Source organism: Phasianus colchicus, chromosome 25 (genome assembly GCF_987193195.1).
Source record: "Phasianus colchicus chromosome 25, bPhaCol1.hap1.1, whole genome shotgun sequence".
NCBI lineage: Eukaryota > Metazoa > Chordata > Aves > Galliformes > Phasianidae > Phasianus > Phasianus colchicus.
Window position 1 is genome coordinate 2,718,120 of NC_143460.1, and position 20,255 is coordinate 2,738,374.

General features: G+C 52.0%; 1 protein-coding gene across 5 annotated transcripts; it reads right to left on the reverse strand.

The window, feature by feature from the left end:
* Positions 1–2,450: 2,450 nt before the first annotated feature.
* Positions 2,451–19,798, reverse strand: CTTNBP2NL (CTTNBP2 N-terminal like). 5 transcript variants are annotated; one of them, XM_031605854.2, is made up of 5 exons: positions 19,712–19,798; positions 16,658–16,765; positions 9,360–9,590; positions 7,121–7,228; positions 2,451–6,407 (listed from the first exon to the last, which is right to left on the reverse strand). In XM_031605854.2, the coding sequence occupies exons 2-5, from the start codon at positions 16,754–16,756 to the stop codon at positions 4,926–4,928; spliced, it is 1,920 nt and encodes a 639-aa protein (XP_031461714.2). In that variant the 5' UTR covers positions 16,757–16,765; positions 19,712–19,798; the 3' UTR covers positions 2,451–4,925. The 5 variants fall into 5 exon arrangements, with proteins under 5 accessions (XP_031461714.2, XP_031461715.2, XP_089980659.1 ...); XM_031605855.2 differs by lacking the exon at positions 19,712–19,798 and adding an exon at positions 19,623–19,644; XM_090124533.1 differs by lacking the exon at positions 19,712–19,798 and adding an exon at positions 19,314–19,442.
* Between the last annotated feature and the right edge of the window lie 457 nt (positions 19,799–20,255).

Consider the following 20,255-nt stretch of genomic DNA (forward strand, 5'->3'; position numbering starts at 1 on the left):
ATCTGAGCAGGGCTCAGGACCCCAGGGCAGCCCGGCACACTGAGCACAGCCCCCCACCCCATGTATCACACACGGACACACACCACCACAGGTATCAAAGGGCCTCAATCTGATTAAAGCTTTTCTACCCCCTACCAATGGTCAATTCCATAAAGTAGCTCACCCAGGAGACTGAACTCATTTCATCCCTGAAGTCTAATTAAAGCCATTAGTGTATTTCTTGTCTTCCCGATAAGATCAAAGCATTCCAAGAGCCGGTCATTATCTTATTTTCAAGACAATTATACATCGTGGAGCACGGATTGATCCTGCCTCCAGCTGGATGCATTTATCTCTGTCTATCATCGTGTAATCTGTACCATCAGACACGGTGTGAGCGCAGCCCATCAGCTGACAGTGCTCTATGCTCACCCCGCTGCATTCCGCTTCACCCTCGGCTGCAATGACCAGCAGAGCTGCACGGGGTGCCCACATCCGTGTCCCCAACCCCACAGCCATCAGCACAGCCCCTCCCAGCAGCCACGCAGGGCTGCGCTCTGCACACCCGACAGCGTTCCTTCCCATCAACCGCAGCCCCCGATGCTTTGCACGGACGCTGGATGCACGGCAGCCAACTGCATTTGTGCTGCAGCGGTGATGCAACGCGCAGCCCCCTCCTCATTCACAGAGCAGAGCTGCTGTTCCCCGGCACTGCCAGGCTCTGCCCTGCCCCGACCCGGCCATGGGGCGCAGCCGCCTGTGCGGTGCCTTCCGCTCACATAAACACATCTCCGGCAGCTCATGGCCCGCAAGAGCGGAGCTGTGAATTTTCATCTCTCAGCTAATCAACTCGCCCTCTAGTCCAAACTTGTCAGGAGTTTTATCCCTGCCCTGCCGGCCCTCCTCCCGGCCCACGGGTGACAGGAGACGTTCCCATCTCTCCCAGACACATCCAGCTGCTACAAAAACAAACAGCCTCCGCGGGCGATGCCTGCTGGCAGACAGCGCTGACCCCAACCCGCTGCCCCCGGCCCCATAACGCAGCACCACGCGGCGCAGCGCCGGCACAGCGTGAACGGACGGCACGGCGGCGTTGCCCCGAGCGGGCATTTATTAATGGCAGCTTCTTGCCGTCCTCCTGTGACAAAACATTAATCAAGCGCTGCCCTGGGAGGCTCCTGCAGATGAGAGGCAGCTGTAGTCACGGACGGCTCCCGGAAGCCCCGTCCGTTTTAGGAGCAGGATGAGACCGTCAGCCCTGCTTCGTGCTGCGTTACCTCCTGCCAGCACCGCCGTACCTGTGGCCCTGCAGGTGCACAGAGAGAGCAACACAGAGCAGCGCTAAACGCACAGCACTGCAGGGAGCTCCGAGGAGGGGCTGCAGCACACAGCCGTCCCCCGGGGCGATCGGCAGCAACGGGGCGAGCAGCTCTCACCCGCCCGGCATCTTTGCTGCAGCTAAACCGATCGCAGGAAGACTTTTCACAGCAGCTCTCGGCGCCCAAAGCGGGTCCGGGTTGTGCAAACAGCGCACGGGTACCGGGCTGGGTCACAGCGAGGCGATGCGGGGCGGCAGAACCGCGTCCTCAGCGGCACCGCAACGGGACGCGCGCTGCCATCCCCGGGCACACAGCGCCCCCTGGCGGCCGGCGGCGGTTCCGCTCGTACGGCACGTCGCCCCGCGCCTGCAGGGAGCGCTGCGGGCACTGCGTTGAGCTCCGATCCGCAGCCGCTGAGGATCATTCATTGGCACCCAGCCTTCTCACCCGGTTGGGGCCGCTGCTGCGCTCCTCATCCCGGCCTGGGCCGGTATCACCGCGTTTTGCTCATCGCCGCCGCCGGAGCAGAGCCGCCCCGCAGCATTGCCCCCAGCGGCACGTACAAAAGCCATGACATAAAAGCAACTGATTCCAGGTGAAACAGGGCCATCCGTGCACCGAACGAAGACGCGTTCTTCTTTTCTCCAAAGCAGAACCCGGCAGCAGCCCGCAGCCCGCAGCCCTCGCTCCAAAGCGAAGCCCGCACTCCCAGCGCAGCCCGGGGCGCAGGCAGACACGGGAACGGGCGCTGCGCTTTGACTGCCTGCTGACATAGAGAAACTGTGAGTCACAGCTCTGCCCGCCGCCCTCGTCGGGAAAACAGAGCCGCTCTGTGCCGGGCTTTGCACGGCTGCGCCCCTGGGTTCACCCCGGGCGGTGAATGGGCGCAGTGTGTGCGGGGATGGTGACTCAGTGCCTCCCGCACCGCGGCACCGCCCGAAAACACGACGGGCGTCGTTGTTTATAGGAAGGTTCGTCGCATTCCAGCAGCTCCAGGCTCGCGTTCCGCCTCTCGCAGCACCGGAGCGCTCGGAGATGAACGACGAACCCGCACAGCAGCACCAAAAACCGCATCCTTCCCACGCCCCGCAGCGGGGGGAGCAACGCCGGACCCCGCACGGCTCACAGCTCCAAAGGGCAGCTCGAGCAATGTTAAAAATAAAATCCTTTATTGATCATACGAATGTTTAACACGTTTAATGCCGTCAGCTATAAAAATGATTAAAGACTTCAGCTCGGTACGTTTGGCTTTACAAATGTACAAGTGTTAATGGATTAATACAAGAGTACACGTCTTTGCACTTCATTATACTCCATTCTCCAGTGATAACTCTTGCTTGTAACAGGTGTGAGTTCTAGGAGTGATATTTAGCTGCTTTCACACAGAGTCTACGTGGACATTCTACCTTGAAGCTCCTCATTGAGTTAAATGGAGCCACTGCCATCTTTGTGCTTAATTCCCACCTCAAAGATCTGCTGCTAGCAAAAATACATTCTTCTGCATACCCCTTCCCATAGTATATTTTAGAAGAAACAGTACTCAGTGCATTTCCTAATAAACTTCATCATAGCCTCTCTCTAGAGCTATAAGGAGGGGGGATAATACAATGTACATCAATGTAAAAGCAAAGGAACGTGTTAAAGCAGTGTGTACAAAGCCTTGCTTTTGAATCAAAAGCCACGTGTGGGCCTGAATCCATCTGCCCATCCATCTCTAGGATTACAATCACCGAGGGGAAAAAACAAATCTGCTATGAGTGTTTAAAAAGAGGAGTAAATGTGCTTCCCAAAGGGCTGCTGCTGCTCCCAGGGGGCAGGAATTACAGCACACAACTTGAAGGCTACTGATGGGTGGGTATGGATCTGGATGTCTGTGCAGGGAGGGCAGCAGGGGCACTGCGGGCAGCAGCCACTTGAAAGCAGCACACAGCTCTGATGTTCCTACAAAGGGAGACCCGAAGCTCAGGGAACTCATTAAGGTACAGCAGTGCATCCTCCCAGCTGCCGCCGGGCTTTTCTCCTATGGCAAAGTGGGATGTGTTTTGTTTAATTAAATATCTCACGAGGCTGAAGGAGAAAGCAGCTCTGGCTGCAGGCAACCTGATGCTTCTGAGTGCAGGATCACAACCAACACCTGAGAAATGAACTCAGGGTTTTGCTCTCTGCCTCCCACAGGCACTGCTGGCTGCATGGAGCCAAGCACTGCATGCAGAATGAGGGCTGCATATCCTGCACAGAAGCAGCTGCTCTGCCCAATTTGGGTCCACATTGATTTTCTTGCCTCAAACTTCATCCATGCCCCTTGCTCTAAATGGTTTTTCATCTCAGAGAATTCCTATGCTCTCTTTTTATTCAGGAAAGGCTCAAGAATAGACTTCGATAACGCATTGTGTACTTAATGTGTGTGTGTGAGACTACCTACACATAGGACAGCAATTATTTGGTTCCCTATTTGCAGCAGCCAATGAAAGCCAAAAAACCCACAGCTAACTCCAGGTCAGCTGGATGCCATGGGTGCAAATGATGAACAAAATTATTGCTTTTGTGTAGAGCAGAAGATCCCACGTTGCAAAAAAAACCCACCTGTATCATATGGACTAGTGTTTTGGTTCTCTTGTTTTCAAGTAATAGCAAGACCTTGATAAAGTAATAGCAAGATCCTTTTCTCAGAAGTTCTACACACAACAGTAGAATGCTTAAAGAAAGTGGAAATTAAAAAGGGACACACCAGAATCTGGAGTCCAGCCATCAAAGCACGCGGGATGTGCTACAGGAAAGCAAATCAACTGCTTGGACAGCGAGTCATAGAACGGCTCAGAGGTTGGAGGGGACCTTAAAGACCACCTGGTGCCAACCCCTACCCTGGGTGCCCCCCCAGCACATCAATAGGGCAGCCAACCCGACCTCCAGGGATGGGGGCACCCACAGTTCTGTGTTCCAGCACCTCACTGCCCTCACATCCAGAAAGGAAAGGTTGTATTGCTCAGTTCTACCCCAGGAAACTCATATTGCTTCCCAAAACCCATCCTGAGGGATGCAGTGTGGCTGTGGCTGCCGTAGCAGCTTGGTGCTCACCTTACAGAATCCCACAAGACATTTGCTCACTTAACTGCAGCAAATGGAAAGAATCAAAAACAGTGTCGTCCTAAACATTCACGACTCACAGAAGGATCTGATCCTGCAGCTAGATGGTCCCCATCCTCACCTTTTCCAAAGGATCACATTCATATTGGAATGCAGGCTTAAGTTCAGGCACTTTTTTTTTTTTTATATATATATATATAAAATGTTCATCTGGAGTAAAAAGTCTGCAGAAGTTATTTCTGCTTAGTTTCTAAGTAGCGTTTCAGTCCCACTTTAGCTTGATAGGTAAGATCCAGTGCAGGGTTCTTGTTATTGATTTGACTGTTGCCATGAGACATTTTGAGGCTGCTGTATATAGCTGTAGTTAAGGTTTCTTCATAAACAAAAATATTTTCCTACCTATTAAAAAAGAAAAAAAAAATAATACTAAATGCTTTATACAGACAGATTCTGCTACTATGGAAATAAATAACACGGAGTGGAAAAAAACAGTGCCTCAGCTCCAGCTAAGCCACGGAATGTCACATTCACATTTGCTGGAGACTAGCTGCTGGTTGGCAGGAGGATCTCAATGTCTTTGCCATTGGACACCACGGCATTGTTGGAGCAACTGCTTGCCACGTCCATGGGGGCACCCAGGGAGGATGACTGAGAAGAGGCTTTGGTGAGCGGAGCTGGAGCAGCAGGAGACTGAGCCAGGCCAGGTTTCTTTGGAGGAATGGGTGGAGGGTTCCCTCTTTCCACTCGAGGGATGGTTGGTGACTTAATCCCAGGAGACAACGGGCTGAGCGGGCTGGAAACCTTGCCAGGGCTCGGAGAATGACCAGATTCACTTTTAGGGCTCACAGCATTTGCCAGATTTCGATAGTCCGTGCCAAAAGGTGAGCTGTTAGGGGAGACGGGCTTAATCGGACCCTGCTGGCTGGTAAATCTGGACAGGACCTGAGTGACCGTGTTGCGTGCTAACTGCTTGGCAGCAGAGTTATCTGCTAGAGTAGGAGACAGATCCCTCGCTGGTGGGCTCTGCAGCCCGCTGCACTGATGGTCCTGTTCAGCTTGAGACTGAAACTTGTGCCGAGCTGCGTGGAAGCGCTGATTGATCCCCACCTGGTAGGAGGATTGGTAACCAGGGCTGCCTGCAGGAGCTCCCACCAAGCGTTTGCTCAGAACGGGTGAGGAGCAGGGAGAAGGTGTGAGGGAGGAGGCAGCCGTGCTGCTGGGAGACAGGGATGCCCCGCTGGAAGGGAGCTGGGACAGCAGGTGCACTGGTGACTCTGTTCTTATGGGAGAACTTCCATTCTCAACTGTGTTTTCTGGTGTTGCATGAGTGAGTTTCTCCTTCTGCACTTGGCTCTCCGCAGCATTTGTCTGCAGCTGCTCACCACCTGCTTGCGTGTCTGTATCACAGTGACCATTGGATTTCGCATAGGAATGAGTAGGTGTAGGAGGGCTGGGAAATGCAGTGTGCACAGCTTTGCTCGCACCAGCAGGATTTGCTCGGTCTGCTTGTGGAAACTCTGTCTGGCATGACACAGACTTGATGGCAGGGCTGTCAGTAGCAATGCCTCTGGACGTCACAGAGAGACTTGGCTGCGAAGGCTCAGTAGGACCGTGCTCCTGGCAAGCAGCCTCCAGCTCTTTCAGGGCTTTCTTCAAAGATTCCACTTCTTCTTTCAGTGCTTTTGTACGGTTCTCCTCTCTGTTCAGCTTGGCTTTCAGCTGTTCTCTTTCAATGTCAAACTCTGAGAGTTGCTTTTCTACTTGTGCTTCCATCTGTAAGCCCCGCTTCCTCTTGGATGCCAGCTCCTCCTCCAGCTTACTCACCTTACTCTTCTCTTTTTCCAATTTCAAGCTCAGTTCTGCCGTCTTCTGACTCTCTTCTGCTGCTTTGGCAGTGGCTTTCTTGCACTCTACAACAAGCATGGAGGACAGCTGCTTGTGGCGTGCCCTCTCCTCCTCCAGCTGACTCGAGAGCTTCTTCTGTTCTTTCTCAAACTTCTTCACCTGGGATTTTTCAAACTCCAGCTGGAAGAGAGAAGCAAAAAGAGGCCGTAAGGGAAACACAACACCTCCTGAAAGTAAACAAAGCATAACAACCCAAAAGCAAAAGGGGTTACTATGCGTGTTGGAAAAAGATGGCCGTGCCTAAGATGAATAAAGCAGTTCTGCAAGGGTGTCTGCAGGACAGCCTTGTACAACAAGGAGCTCTGTTCACGTGTATTAAGGATTATTACTTACTGGTAGTTACACTGCATATGGAATTCAGCTGGCAGTGAGCTGTACACAGCTGCCACGCACTGATGTGAGCAGGTGATCTGAAGCAAATCTTCCTTCCACCCCATTTACTGCTTTGTCAGTTTGCCTTTTAAAAGCATTTAAAGTGCTGATGTGTTATGTGTGTTTATTAAAGCCTGCAGTGCTTCAGTAACAGAAAATAGCAGCTTAAATATTTATTATAATCTCTGAACAATCCCCCTAGGAGACCTTTCATGACTTATTCTCATTTTTGAGTACTAGAAAGCATCATCACTTGTAAGCAGAGCTCTGCTCTTGAGAACCGCACAGATTTCAGGCTGAAATAAGATTGCAAAGCACTCGTCTATGAACAGCTTACCAGAAAACTCAGGCTGTTTTTCCTACTGAAATGATAAAAGCTGGGATAGCCTTACAGAGCAGCAAGACCCTGATATTCTGTTGACACTGAGGTGTGATCTGGCCCCAGTAGTCACAGGCTGTACCTGCTGGGTGAGCCTCTCCCGCTCCTTCTCCAGCATGTAGGTGACATCATCTCCCTCTGCTGTGTCCTGGGCATGCCTCTGCCTCTCCTCCTCCAGGTCCAGGATCACCTGCCAAGCAAACACTGGTCACCACAGTGCCCTGCTGTGCTCACAGGCTGAGCAAAACACAGAGACCTGTGCCCACTCTGCAGCCAGCTCGTATGAAAGAGCCACCACTGTGGCCTCAGGCACCTGAGCACAACTCAAAACACAAACAAGCAGCTTTTGGATAAGTCACACTCTGTCATTATTTCATAGCTGGGCCAGAAAGAAGCAAGAAAAAAATCCCACACTTTGCAAGTCCTCACTTTATTCTCTAAGAGCCACGCTGCACTGCGTGCTCCTCCTCACCACTGCACAGCAGCCCAGAGGCTCCTGTTATCTGTCACTGCTGGCTGTACTGTGCCCTCATCAGCACCTCCTGTCTGCACCTCCAACAAAGCCAGCAGGAGCAGAGCACACGGCACGGCAGGCTGCAATTTGCACACAGATTGCCCCATTTGAGGACTGCAGAGCAAAGTTTATTTTAAAGAACATTCATTTGTTCTTCCACTTCAGAACAAGATGAGCTCTTGAAATGAAACTGCTTGCCATAAGGACCCGGTTAAGGAGCTCCTTCAGTTTTTATGTTGAATTAGATGAACAACTGAAATTCTATTAACTCAACAAGAAGAAAGCCAAATGTGGTGGAGTCTCTTGGGTGAGTTTGCATCAGCCTCCAGACCTCCAGGCTTTCCAAAAACAGTCACCAGGAATTTACAGCAGCTTCTCAGTCTTCCTGCAATTTAGGCTTCCAAACAATGCTTGCATATCTTTCAAGTACACAGGGAACCTTTTTATTAGAGGAAAAGGGGGGGGTGGGGAGAGGAAAATCTGATTTTCCTGTGAATATTTAGCTGGATTCTTGTCTGAAAGGTGACACACATCATGCTTTCCATGACTCCCAGCACCAATGGGCAGCTGAGAGCTCCAGCTACCAGTGCTCAGCACAGCAATGGGAAGCCCAGCTGGCTGCTCACATCACTGTGAAGTTTCTGCATCAGGAATGCTTCATGCTCCTCACAGACTGAAAGAACCTCGCTCTGTCTTATCCCCATCAAAACAGATGCAGTAGCTAAAAATATACTTGAATTTGGCACTGTAAAGCTAGCTGCTAGGTGCCACTCTGATGCAAGCAAAGGCAAAATCCCAGCTACTTTTCAGTATGTGAAGCACTGGAACAAGTTTGCTCAAGCTGGTTGTGGATGCTCCATCCCTGCAGGCATTCAAGGCCAGGCTGGATGTGGCTCTGGGCAGCCTGGACTGCTGGTTGGTGACCTGCACACAGCAGGGGGTTGGAACTGGATGAGCATCGTGGTTCCTTTTCAACCCAGGTCATTCTAGGATTCTGTGTGAAGAGGTTGAAACACAGTGCTGCAATGCAGGTCCTAGAGATGAACCTGAGGGCTCTTCCCAGGTGCAGATTCCAGTGACACACTCCTGGGTATTTCCTCTCAGCCCTGACCAGGCAGCAGAACCAAATATTTGATCATTTGGCTTGTTCAGATTTACTGCAGCACAAGAGGAACCCCATGTAAACACAGATGTATGTTTGTTTTTTTTAAGAGCTAAAAGAGAAGACATTATAGTGGGGCTCTGAGTTCTGTACACTGTGGTTTCATCCTCCTCTAATAAACTAAGGCGTGCCAGATGGGCAAACCTATGGAAAGAGGCCTGATAGAAAATCACTGATGGCACCACATTCAAGGTACACTTCATGTACAAGTGAGTTATTAAAGAGACCAAACAGCATGAAAAGCAGCTTTGGCCATGTCACACTGTGTTAGGAAAGCTCATCCTATAGGAGGTACTCTCCCATCAGTACGTGGTACCAATCCTTGATGATCATGGAGAACAGTGATGTGTCTGCTGAGAATTCAACCAGAATTCTCTTTCATTTGGTGCTACATCTCTTGGTTCTGGGCAAGCTAATTCCTTCTGCATGTCCTGTAATAGAAATCTCTTGAATACATTTCAAATGTTATCATTACAGTTGCTGAGCCTCCCAGTTGCATCACACAGAGTGGCAAAAAGCTCACATGAAGGTGCACAGTCCTTTCAGTCACCAAAATCCAAGGCATTTCAGTGTTTTTATTGAAACCAACGCATTTTCAAAATGCAACTACTAAACTCTGCATAGCTTATTTGAAGCAAAACATACCTTTCTGTGCCTGCTTTCTGCAGCAGCTAGTTGGGATAACATTCTTTCCTGCATATTCTTGCAATGTTTCATCACCACCTTCAGGATGGATAAGGGATTGGTGCATACTGGCTGCTTTTCACCATGATTCGCCTCCTTCAGAGCCTCAAAATCTCTCTGCAAAGCCATTAAAGGATCACTGATGTTGTACTTTCCATAGCGTTCTTCAATGAAGGTGTCTCTGTGCTGGGCCTGCCATATCAAAACAAATTTGCATTTCAATATACTTATAATACAACCCTTGCTAAACAAAAAAAGGGAATTGTTGACAGCTCAGATCCCCCTTCCCTGATTTTCCACTTAAAGGTAAAGAAATCCCAGCAGTCTGACACACGATATCCCATTTATCTGCTGTGTGTCACGTTAAAGGCACTGAGCTCACAGATGAGAACAAGGCAGTAATTCATATGGCAGAAGGCAGTCAGAAGGCAGAGTTCAGACCTCCTGAACAGCAGTGCAGCCCACGTCCATCCGTAGATGGGCCCTGGATGGACATGGCCAGGCTGGATGTGGCTCTGGGCAGCCTGGGCTGCTGGTTGGTGACCCTGCACGTAGCAGGGGGTTGAAACTGGATGATCTTTGAGGTCCTTTTCAACCCAGGCCATTGTATGATTCTGTGACATTGCTGATGAGGGCACTTTGAACACAGAACAACGTCAGCATCGCTGTGCACTTCCTCAGCAGGAACACGAAGGACAAACCATTACCAAGCATCACTCATTTCTAACAGTTTTGCTTAAGGACATCTTTTAGGTAGGAGAGCCCCAGTCTGACTGACAAATGCTTCCTTCTCTGCTCTCTTTTCGTTGGAACGGGTGCTTTCTGACATCTCAATAAACAGCACTGAGAAATAAAATGCTTCCCTCAAGCATACAGCAGTGAGTGGTGCTCCAGACGCCGCAGCTGGAGCAGAAAAGCAAACTGATGTAACAGAATTGTATAGCTCAGAGGACCGACGTGATGCACATTCAATCCTTACTCAAATACCAACAGAGACTTCTCAGTCCTGTTTATACTCCAAGATGCAGCCACGTGATTAGCATGGGAAAAAAAACAGCAATCAAAGGCAACCATTGCTCTCTCTAAGGGAAAAACGTATGGGTTGCCTTGGAAAAAGGAACAACAAAAGCACTTCTCTCTCCACGTCTCCTCCACAATCAAACCCACTCGGAGACATCTGTCCCATTTGGAGCTGAATTCTAACCCTTGCAGCAAACAAACATGCTCCCAAGCACTGCTCATCTCTTCCTGGGAAAGGTGGGTGTGACGGTTCTGCGTGTGTTTGATCAGAGCTTAAGATATCGTTCCAAATTTACATTTGGGAAAAAAAAAAAAAAGAGGAAGGAAAGGCTTAGCCCTGGAAATGGGAGGGCAGCCCTGGATAATGAGCCACCCATGGGTTAGTGAATCACAGGAAAAAACACAGCCTTTTTTTTTAATTTTTTTTTGGTGCTGGGGTGGAGAACTTCAGCTATTCTGAAGGACTCATAAAAATGACTCAAGCAAACTTCTCTCCAAGAGTCCAGGGGATGTGTAAGTGACTCAGGCATGGCGTGCCTGCAGCTGGCAGAGGAGCTGCCCACCAGGTGAGCCCCTGGGGACACCCCAAGCAGTGCTGTGCCTCTGGCTGGGCAGCAGGGCAGCCCTCAAGTTTGCTTCTGGTCCTTTTTCCCAATCAAAGCTGAAGGAGCTGGGATTTACCACCAGTGAGGTTCACACCTGCTGCACGCAGCCTCTGGTTCTCATGCGTTCAGTGCTTGCAGAAATAGCTGCACTCTCACCCAGCTCCTGGTCAGCATTGGGATCTGAGCTCTGCTGCAGGTCAGGCAGTTTATTTCCTGCTGGGAAAGAACAAGAAGTTCCTCCTTGCTGCTTTGAGCAACTCAGTACTTTCCTGAAGGAGCCCGACAGCCAGATGAGCTGCCACAGCACTGATGGCATTGTGAAGTCCAGCAGAGCACCAACACGAATTAAAGCTGTCCAAAAAGCAAAAAATACCTTGTAACCAGCTCACCCCACACCAACTGCTGCTGGTTTACGGTGCTGCTTTGATATCTGGGCCACCACACACCTGAAAATGCAGATCTGCAGGTGAAACTCAGTACTGCAGGACCACCTGGCCATCACAGGATGATGGGGACAGTCCCAGGAATGCCACCCTGTGGCCACCCCAGGGGTGATTCTGCACAGCTTTGGGGCTGTCCCTTCCCCCAGTGCCCTCCCATCACACCAGGGTTGCATGCAAACAGCTCCAGCAGCCTTTGCTCCGTCTGAACTGGAATTCAGTCTTAAATGCACTTTTTGTTCAACTTTCCAAACAGCAGCAGCTCAACGATGGGAGAGAAATACTCCACAAATGAGCTCAGCGTGGAAAAAATCAGCTTAGATCCCACTGACTGTAACAGAAACCCACTGGAAATGAAGCTTCAAAGCAAAGAAATCATTTCACAAAAAGCACTGCTAACCCAGGAATACGAGATTCAATCTGGAAAAACAGAGATGACATTCTATATACATCCCACAACATCAGCTGCTCTTACAGGGAAGGTGCAATCTCCTGCAATTAGATCTCTGTATCACCTCAAATATCTGTGCTTCTGCTGCCAATACATCCAGAGCTGACAGAGCTGGAGGGATGATTCCTCTGCAGATGAGCAAAGCAAAGCCAAGCTGTTCAACAACAGGCTGTTTTCTCCTGGGATTTCTGCGCTGCTTATAGGGGCTGAATTTTTCCCATCTTTTTTCCCATTTAATAAAAGATTTCCTTTTACCAAAGCCTTGTTTATGAGACAGCATTTTCTCTGCCTTCAGTAATTTTTACAACTCATTTTACTGGAACACCAAGAGGGGAATTTCCAAGTGTTTTTCTGGACACGACGTGGTCTGTGATGCCGGAGCGTGGGATTTAACTCAGGGCACGACACAAACATGTGTTAATTAACCACACTTACTGCATAGGCAGTGCAAACACGCACAGGAGTTCCTCCTTCATGCTGCAGAGTGGCATAATCTGTAAATAGCTTCTCCCTGCCTCCAACTTCCTTATTAGCTTTGTTCCATGGAGCCTGGAAGTCGAGCAGGGCTGGGGGCCCAGCAGAGCTCACCGTGCTGATGGAGAAGGGATCTCACTCACACTAAGTGCTCTGAACCACCACCATCGTGCTGCAAACCAACAGGAGCACGTGCCCACGTGAGGGCTGTTATCAGCTCTGAGCAATGTAAGAAATGTTCTCGACAAACAGCACGGAGTGGCACAGAGCCGCAGCTCCCCAACTCAGTGCCAGCCCCCGAGGCTGGAAGAGCAGCAGTCAGAAAAGCTGGCGTTGCAGATCATGCAGAAACCTGAAAAACTTAATATGAGCCAGCAGTGTGCCCTTGTGGCTCAGAAAGCAAATGGGATCCTGGGGTCCATCAGAAGAGGGGTGGCCAGCAGGGTCAGGGAGGTGATTGTCCCTCTCTATTCTGCTCTTGTAAGGCCCCATCTGCAGCACTGTGTCCAGGTCTGGAGCCCCCAGTACAAGAAAGACAGGGAACTGTTGGAGAGGGTTCAGAGGAGCCACAGAGATGATCAGGGGACTGCAGCACCTCCCCTATGAGGACAGGCTGAGGGAGCTGGGCTTGTTCAGCCTGGAGAAAAGAAGGCTGTGGGGTGAATCATTGCAGCCTTTCAGTGCCTAAAGGGAGCCTACAAACAGGAGGGGAATCAACTCTTTGAAAGGGCAGATAACAGCAGGACAAGGGGAAATGGTTTTAAGCTCAGGGAAGGGAGATTTAGGTTGGACATCAGGGGGAAATTCTTTACAGAGAGAGTGGTGAGGTGCTGGAACAGCTGCCCAGAGAGGTTGTGGATGCCCCGTCCATCCCTGGAGGTGTTCAAGGCCAGGTTGGATGGGGCCCTGGGCAGCCTGGGCTGGTATTAAATAGGGAATTTGGTGGCCCTGCGTGTGGCAGGGGGTTGGAGATTCATGATCCTTGAGGTCCCTTCCAACCCTGGCCATTCTGTGATTCTGCTGGATCTCAGCTGCTGTATCAGCCACGTGGGGAGCTCACTCTGCCCCATCTGCGAGAGATTAACAGCACCTGTAGTGGGTTTTTTTTTTTTTTTACATTGCTGAACTTTTTCCTGTCGAAACAATGAGGTAGGTGCTTTTGTTTGTGAAGTGCACTGTAAGTAAATTTCCAAAGCCACCGACAAATGGACATTTAATTGTGCAGTGCATTAATATTGCCAATTACCCGGGTTGGAAGGGAAGCAAGGAACTCCAGCTCACGGTCCTCAGCACAAAACAGTTTCTGCTCCAATGCATATTGCCTCCGACCTTACCACAAAGGAATCTGCCAGAAAGCTGCTTCCTGTTCTCCAAAAATAAACAGAACTTCATTTCCAGCGTGCAGAGAACTCTCATTTGAGGAGCAGGGAACTGAATTACCCACACAGACAGGGAAATACCAAATGGCTCTCAGCAAACCCACCAGCAGTTTGTGCATGCAGAGTGAAAGCCCTGCCCGCAGCATTGTGCAACCCGACAGCATCTGGGCTTTTTGGATGATTTAAATATGATTACAGAGACGGGAAAGGAGATTTAAGGGCTGCTCTGCAGAGAACACTGAGATTCATGCAGTGGACAGGAAACGATTTTTGGTTAAACAGAGAAGACAGCCAGGGCAGGTTGGAATAGGGAGAGGCATTAATTAGAGCTGACCTAACAATTGCTCTTTATAATTTGAGTCCAAGCACCTGAGCAGTGCCTCCATCCCCCCCTAAACCTCCCCAGATGAGCCTTGGAGCTGTGCAGGCAGGACTGAGGTGTGGGGGAGCAAAGTGCCAGGCAGGGGGACCTCATGGAAGGGGAAAGCTATTTTGGGATCTGTCATCTGTGTGCATGGATCCTCTGCTAAATGCCAGATGGTGAATGCTTTCCTTTAAGCACACAGGATATCAATTAGTGCAGGCTGTGCTATAATCAAATTACAAGTTGACAAATTAGGGCACTTTTCCTTTGCAAGCTCTTGCTCTTTCCTCCAAGGTAACATAGGGTCTGCCTCAAGAACCCAAAGGGGTCAGAAGTATTTAAACTTGAATTGGAGGTCAAACCAGCCCAGGGAGAGCTTGGTGTTTGGTGCTGTGCAACCACCAGCTTCCAGCTTTCATTTAATTGCTCCTCAGTTACGAGTCCCAGGCAATCTGTGCCAAAAGGTATTTGAACCGTGTTAAACTCCTCCTGCAGGAGAGAACTGCAGGTTAAATTTCAACAGGAAGATGTGCATGGAATACCTATGGAATGGAGCAACATTCCTTGCAGTGGTCCTCACTGCTCCCCTGTGTGCACTGCACGTGGTTTGGGAGGGCAGCAGTGTTGCTCCTACCTGACAAGGCTACCATCAGCAAAATAAAATGGCAGTAAGAGTGTGAGTATCCCAGCTGCTTTAAAGGGGCAGAGCTGCACCTGACAGCACCTCAACCACTCCTATTGGCGTGCCATAATTACAGAGCCCTGTCCCCTGAGTAGTTTCCCTCTTTGAGAAAGCAGTAAGGAAGTTGAAGTAAAGCCAGGTTAGAGCAAAGTGCAGCCCTGTGATGCTGCTCCCTGAAATGGGAGGCACAGAACCACGCTGGAGGATGGGTTCTCTTCATGGCACCGTGCTACCTTCAGACATCAGTACCAAAGTTCACCAAATGCAATGACTGTGAGAACAGTTCAAAAGGCCAGAAATGCCATAGAATGACCCCTCTGCTGTGTGCAGGGTCAGCAACCAGCAGACCAGGCTGCCCAGAGCCACATCCAGCCTTGAATGCCTCCAGGGATGGGGCATCCACAGCCTCCTTGGGCAACCTGTTCCAGTGAACCATGCAGCCTGCACCCCGTGCACGCTCACCCCAAGGTTTGCAATCCACACAAGTCTCACCAAGCACAGATAAAAACTCAGGCTGCCAAAGGCAGTATTTTGTTCATTCCTTCCTAAGGAGCGGGGGCAAATCGCCAAGAAACACCTAATAAAGACACAAGGGCACGACAACAGCACGAAGCTGAGCATTACAAGAGCCTTCAAAGCAACACAGCACATCCAGCACCAAGTGGAAGCTGCTCAGCAAGAACTGAAACTGTCAGCATTATGTTCAGTATGGGAAAACAAACAGCAGATTTGAAACCACACGCTGGTACTGCCTGCATCTCGTGCGGACAGACTCGTGACAATCCATATCCTCCTTCTGGATGGTGAATGTTTTAATTTTAACGAGCAAACCAGAAAGATTAACTGCTATTTGTGTTAGCTAGATGTGGCCTAACCACAACAAGTGCTTGTGCAGTTTAGAGAAGGATTTGCACATAGCCAGCTACAGGCATTACTGAGCAATGCGTGTCTGACTGCTGACAGATCAAACCTGCAGAACATCTTAATTCTTATTGGGGACAACGTGTGACAGGACAGGAATAATGGCCCCTCTGACAGCCCTGTGTGAGTGCACACCCAGCAGAGCTGCACAGCCATGCCGGGAGGAGCCCGTTCCCACCTGAGCTCATTGCTGTACTCGAATAATTACAGCTGTCAGAGCATAAACAGATGCAATCGTTGGTTGGCAGCACCAAATCACGGATGAAAATCAGGTTTGTCAGCACTCAGCATCCCCCGGATATCTGTGGCAATCATGGAGAATGCATGACAGCCACTCCTGCCTTACACTGCATCACGACACAGCCGGAGAGATCTCTGCTTTTCGATCCACAAAGGGGAAAACAAGCAACAAAATGGTTTCCAGCCAAAGGGGAATTTTTCAGTTCCTCAGGCTGAGTGCCAGCAAAGCACCCTGAAGCAGGGGGGGGTCAGAGAGGAGTCAGGGGGGACACACAGCACAGCCTCTGCCAGCAGCACCTGCTCACATCAGCTTAGCATAATGCAAAGCCATGGGGGCTTTATGCTTCGTGGGATGTTATCCTCAGCAAAGAACTCATCTGTGATCCCTTGTGGAGGGATGTTCTGCTTTAGGATTCCTTCCCTACTAAGTCAGAACACAACCAGCAGAGGAAGTCTAGCAGACCTTCTTCTTTTCTCAGGACAGCAGAACTCTTTATCAGAACTGACGAAAGCACACGTGCAGCACTGCAGTTAAACACTGAAACGCCTCCTGCAGCAAGCTTACAACAGATTTGGAGACACAGAGCAATATACAACATTTATTATCTAATACTGTTGGTACTAAGATAGGATAACAGTAGCACTGTTGACATTTGTCCCTTATCAGAGTACTTACAACATACCTTTAAGGCTTCGATGACAAGATCCCTTGCTTCTAACTCTCCCTCCAAAATGCTAAACAGTGTCAGTAGTTCTGGTTTGCTGAGTTTTTCCAGATTCATCCTGAAAACCTGAAAAACAGAAGGCAAAATACCCATTTCAATACCCACAGAAACACCTCGCACACAAAGTTGCAACCCATCATCTCTATTGAACTTCAGCTCCCAGTTTTCCAGCCTGCAGCTTCCCTGTGGGAAAGCACAGCACACACAACACAAATGCTCTGCCCTCCTTCAATACTGCCATCATTTATTGAATATAACTTCAGTGCTCATGCAAGAATGAGGATCTGACACCTGAACTCCATGCACAGAAAGCTGGTTTTGACCTATTCTATATCTCTGCCAACACACTTACACTGGCCCCTACTACACCTCTATGTTATATTACTTTATTAGCAAACAACAACACTCATTTCTCCTACTAAACCCTCATCCCTGATGGAAATACTCCTCGTGCTGACAGCCTCATGCTCTGCAGGTGGGTCAGAAAACACCGTGGGCCAAAGGAGCCACTCAGACCTCCAACCCCACAGCAGAGGTCAGTGGGAGGGTTTAACCCTCACAATCCCAGCAGCCGCACCATTCAGCTGAACTCTGATTTTTCTGGAGCCTTTGCTACTTCACAAGCCATTTGCATAGCGGTGCCTCTGGAGAATCATGCACAAATACAAGTTCTGTCTTGTTTACGGCACAGCAGTTTTCCAGTTTGCTGGGAACAGAAAGTTCTGCTTGCAGAGGAGTAAGCAGCCTTCACACAGCAGGAGAAATCACAGGTTTGCTTTGTGCCAGCTCTGCTTATCAGGCAGATCTCTCACCATTCAGTCGCCCCGTGCTTTGGGCAGCAGCTGCACAGAAGGGCAACGTTCCTACAGCCCCTACAGGGCCGGCCATCACTGCTGCTGCTCTGAGCCCAGCACCACGGGGCTGTGAGCACCACAGCCAACACGGGCCCAGCAAAACAGAGCTGCACTCTGCCCCCAAAGCAGTGATGCTGAAGCTCCACCTGCCCTCAGTGGCAGAGGGCAACCAGCAGCTGCAGGCGCTGCAGGCACTAATCGCTTCTATATGCTAAATGCCCCGTTGTGACTCACACTTCTGCATTAGAAGAAATAAGCTGTGCTATTCTTGACGTGCCTCCGTGCTTACACTCTTTAATCAGCTTCACAAGAGAAACAAGCCCTGCCCTGAAATACACCCTGTGTGCACTCCCAGAAGCAAAGCACAGCAGCACTCACACGGCAGCAGCCCTGACCAAAGAGATGATAGACACACAGCACTGAGTCCCTGCAGCACCAACCCTGAGCCCACCCTCCCCAGGCCTTTACACAGGCACACATCCCTTCTCTCAGCCCTTAAGAACAAACTGTGGCAGCTCTGTTCCACCACTGCTCTGTGCTGCCTGGACCCATCACCAGAGAGAAGCACCATCATCCCATTTCACATCATGACGAGGTCTGAAAGCCCCGCAGGGCTCACTGCCCCTTACGTTACAGAATCACAGAATGGCCAGGGTTGGAAGGGACCTCAAGGATGATGAAGCTCCAACCCCCTGCCACATGCAGGGCCACCAACCTCCTCATTTCATACCAGCCCAGGCTGCCCAGGGCCCCATCCAACCTGGCCTTGAACACCTCCAGGGATGGACGGGGCATCCACAGCCTCTCTGGGCAGCTGTTCCAGCACCTCACCACTCTCATAGCAAAGAACTTCCCTCTGACATCCAACCTCAATCTTCCCTCCCTCAACTTCAAACCATTTCCCCTTGTCCTGCTGTTATCTCTCCTTTCAAAGAGTCGATTCCCCTCCTGTTTGTAGGCTCCCTTTAGGTACTGAAGGCTGCAATGATTCACCCCACAGCCTTCTTTTCTCCAGGCTGAACAAGCCCAGCTCCCTCAGCCTGTCCTCATAGGGGAGGTGCTGCAGTCCCCTGATCATCTCTGTGGCTCCTCTGCACCCTCTCCAACAGCTCTCTGTCTTTCTTGTACTGGGGGCTCCAGACCTGGACGCAGTATTCCAGATGGGGCCTCACAAGAGCAGAGCAGAGAGGGACAATCACCTCCCTGTCCCTGCTGGCCACCCCTCTTCTGATGGAGCCCAGGATCCCATTTGCTTTCCAAGCTGTAATCACACACTGCTGGCTCATGTTCAGCTTTTCCTCCATCAGGACCCCCAGGTTCTTCTCTGCAGGGCTGCTCTCAAGGACTGCTCCTCCCAGTCTGTACAAATGCCTGGGATTCCTCCGTCCCAAGTGCCAAACCTCGAACTTTGCCGTGTTGAACCTCATTGGATTCACCCATGCCCACCTTTTGAGCCTGCTCAGGTCCCTCTGAATGCCATCCCTTCCTTCCACATCCAGTGACCCAACCCGAGCAGCGCACCCAGGCAGACCGCAGACCGCGAGGACGGCGTTATTTAGTCTGCTGACATAAATATTATCCCTCAGCCGGAGATAAACCCCCATCTTTGGACAACGAGCGACGGCTCGCAGCATAAACACGGATAACGCCTAAAGGTAAACTTCCTCTCCGCGGTGCTCCGGGCGGCCGCAGCGTCTCCTCAACCGACCCCAACCCAGCGCTCCCACCCCGCACCGCCGGCTCAGCCCCACGGACGGCACCGCTCCGCTCCGCTTCTCCTCCCGTAAGGTCAGCACGCCCGGAGCCGTTCTCCCGTCCCCGGGGAGGGGCGGCATCGAGGGGGCGGCGACGGCCCGGATCGCCCACGGGAACGCGGAGGGGCAGCGGACGGACGGACGGACGGGGCGGTACCGACGCCGCCCGCACACAGCGGGCCGGGATCGCCGCTCCCCGCTGCCGCGCAGCACCGCCCCGCGGATCCCGCGCCGAGCCCCCCGCTCGCAGCCCGGCCCGGCGGTGCCGCCCCCCGCCCCACCCGCAGCCCGCAGTAAGGCCCCACCGGCGCGCACCTGCCGCGGTCCCCCCGGACGGAACGGCACCGCTGAAAACGGACCGCGCCTCCACCGCCCCCCGGAGCCGCACCGCCCGCAGCACCGACCTGCCCAGCCCTGCCCGGCCCGCGCCGCCGCCGCCGCCGTTCAGCCCCGCGCCCGTGCAGCCCCGCCCCTGCGCGGTGCCCGCTGAAGGACGGCCCGGCCGCCAATCAGCGCCGCGGCCGGGGCCGCCCGCGGACCAATCCGCCGTCAGGGAGGCGGGGAGAGGGCGTGGCCCGGACGGCGGCGACGGGAGCAGCCAATCGGAAGGCTGGACCGGGGCGCGGGGGGCGGGGCGCGGGCTGAAATCCCTTTTGTTCGCGGCGGCGGCGGCGGAGAGAGCGGGCGGCCGTGATTGGCGCGTCATTTCCGGTGCGGGAGGGGGGACGGGGCCGCTCCGGGCGAGGGCGCTGTCCGGGGCCCTCAGTCGAGCCCCGCCCCTTCCCCGCGCCCCCACAGCGCCCCCCCGCGGCGCTCTCGGCGCTGCGCCCGGCCAGAGCCGAGCGCGGCTCCGCAGCGCCCCCGCGCGGCCGCCGCCCTGCCCTGCAGCTCCGCCCGAGCGCGGCTTCTCAGCGCTCCGGAGCGCCGCGGCAGTCCCGGCCCGTTCTT

Bases quoted from the DNA above. Each gene is read 5' to 3' on its own strand.
- CTTNBP2NL (XM_090124532.1), bottom strand. From the start codon at position 11,339: ATGCCATCAGTGCTGTGGCAGCTCATCTGGCTGTCGGGCTCCTTCAGG. The intron at 9,591-11,117 runs GTGTGAACCTCA...TTGATATGGCAG, and splicing joins CCAGAGGCTGCGTGCAGCAG to GCCCAGCACAGAGACACCTT. The intron at 7,229-9,359 runs GTATGTTTTGCT...TTTGCTTGGCAG, and splicing joins CAGAAAGCAGGCACAGAAAG to GTGATCCTGGACCTGGAGGA.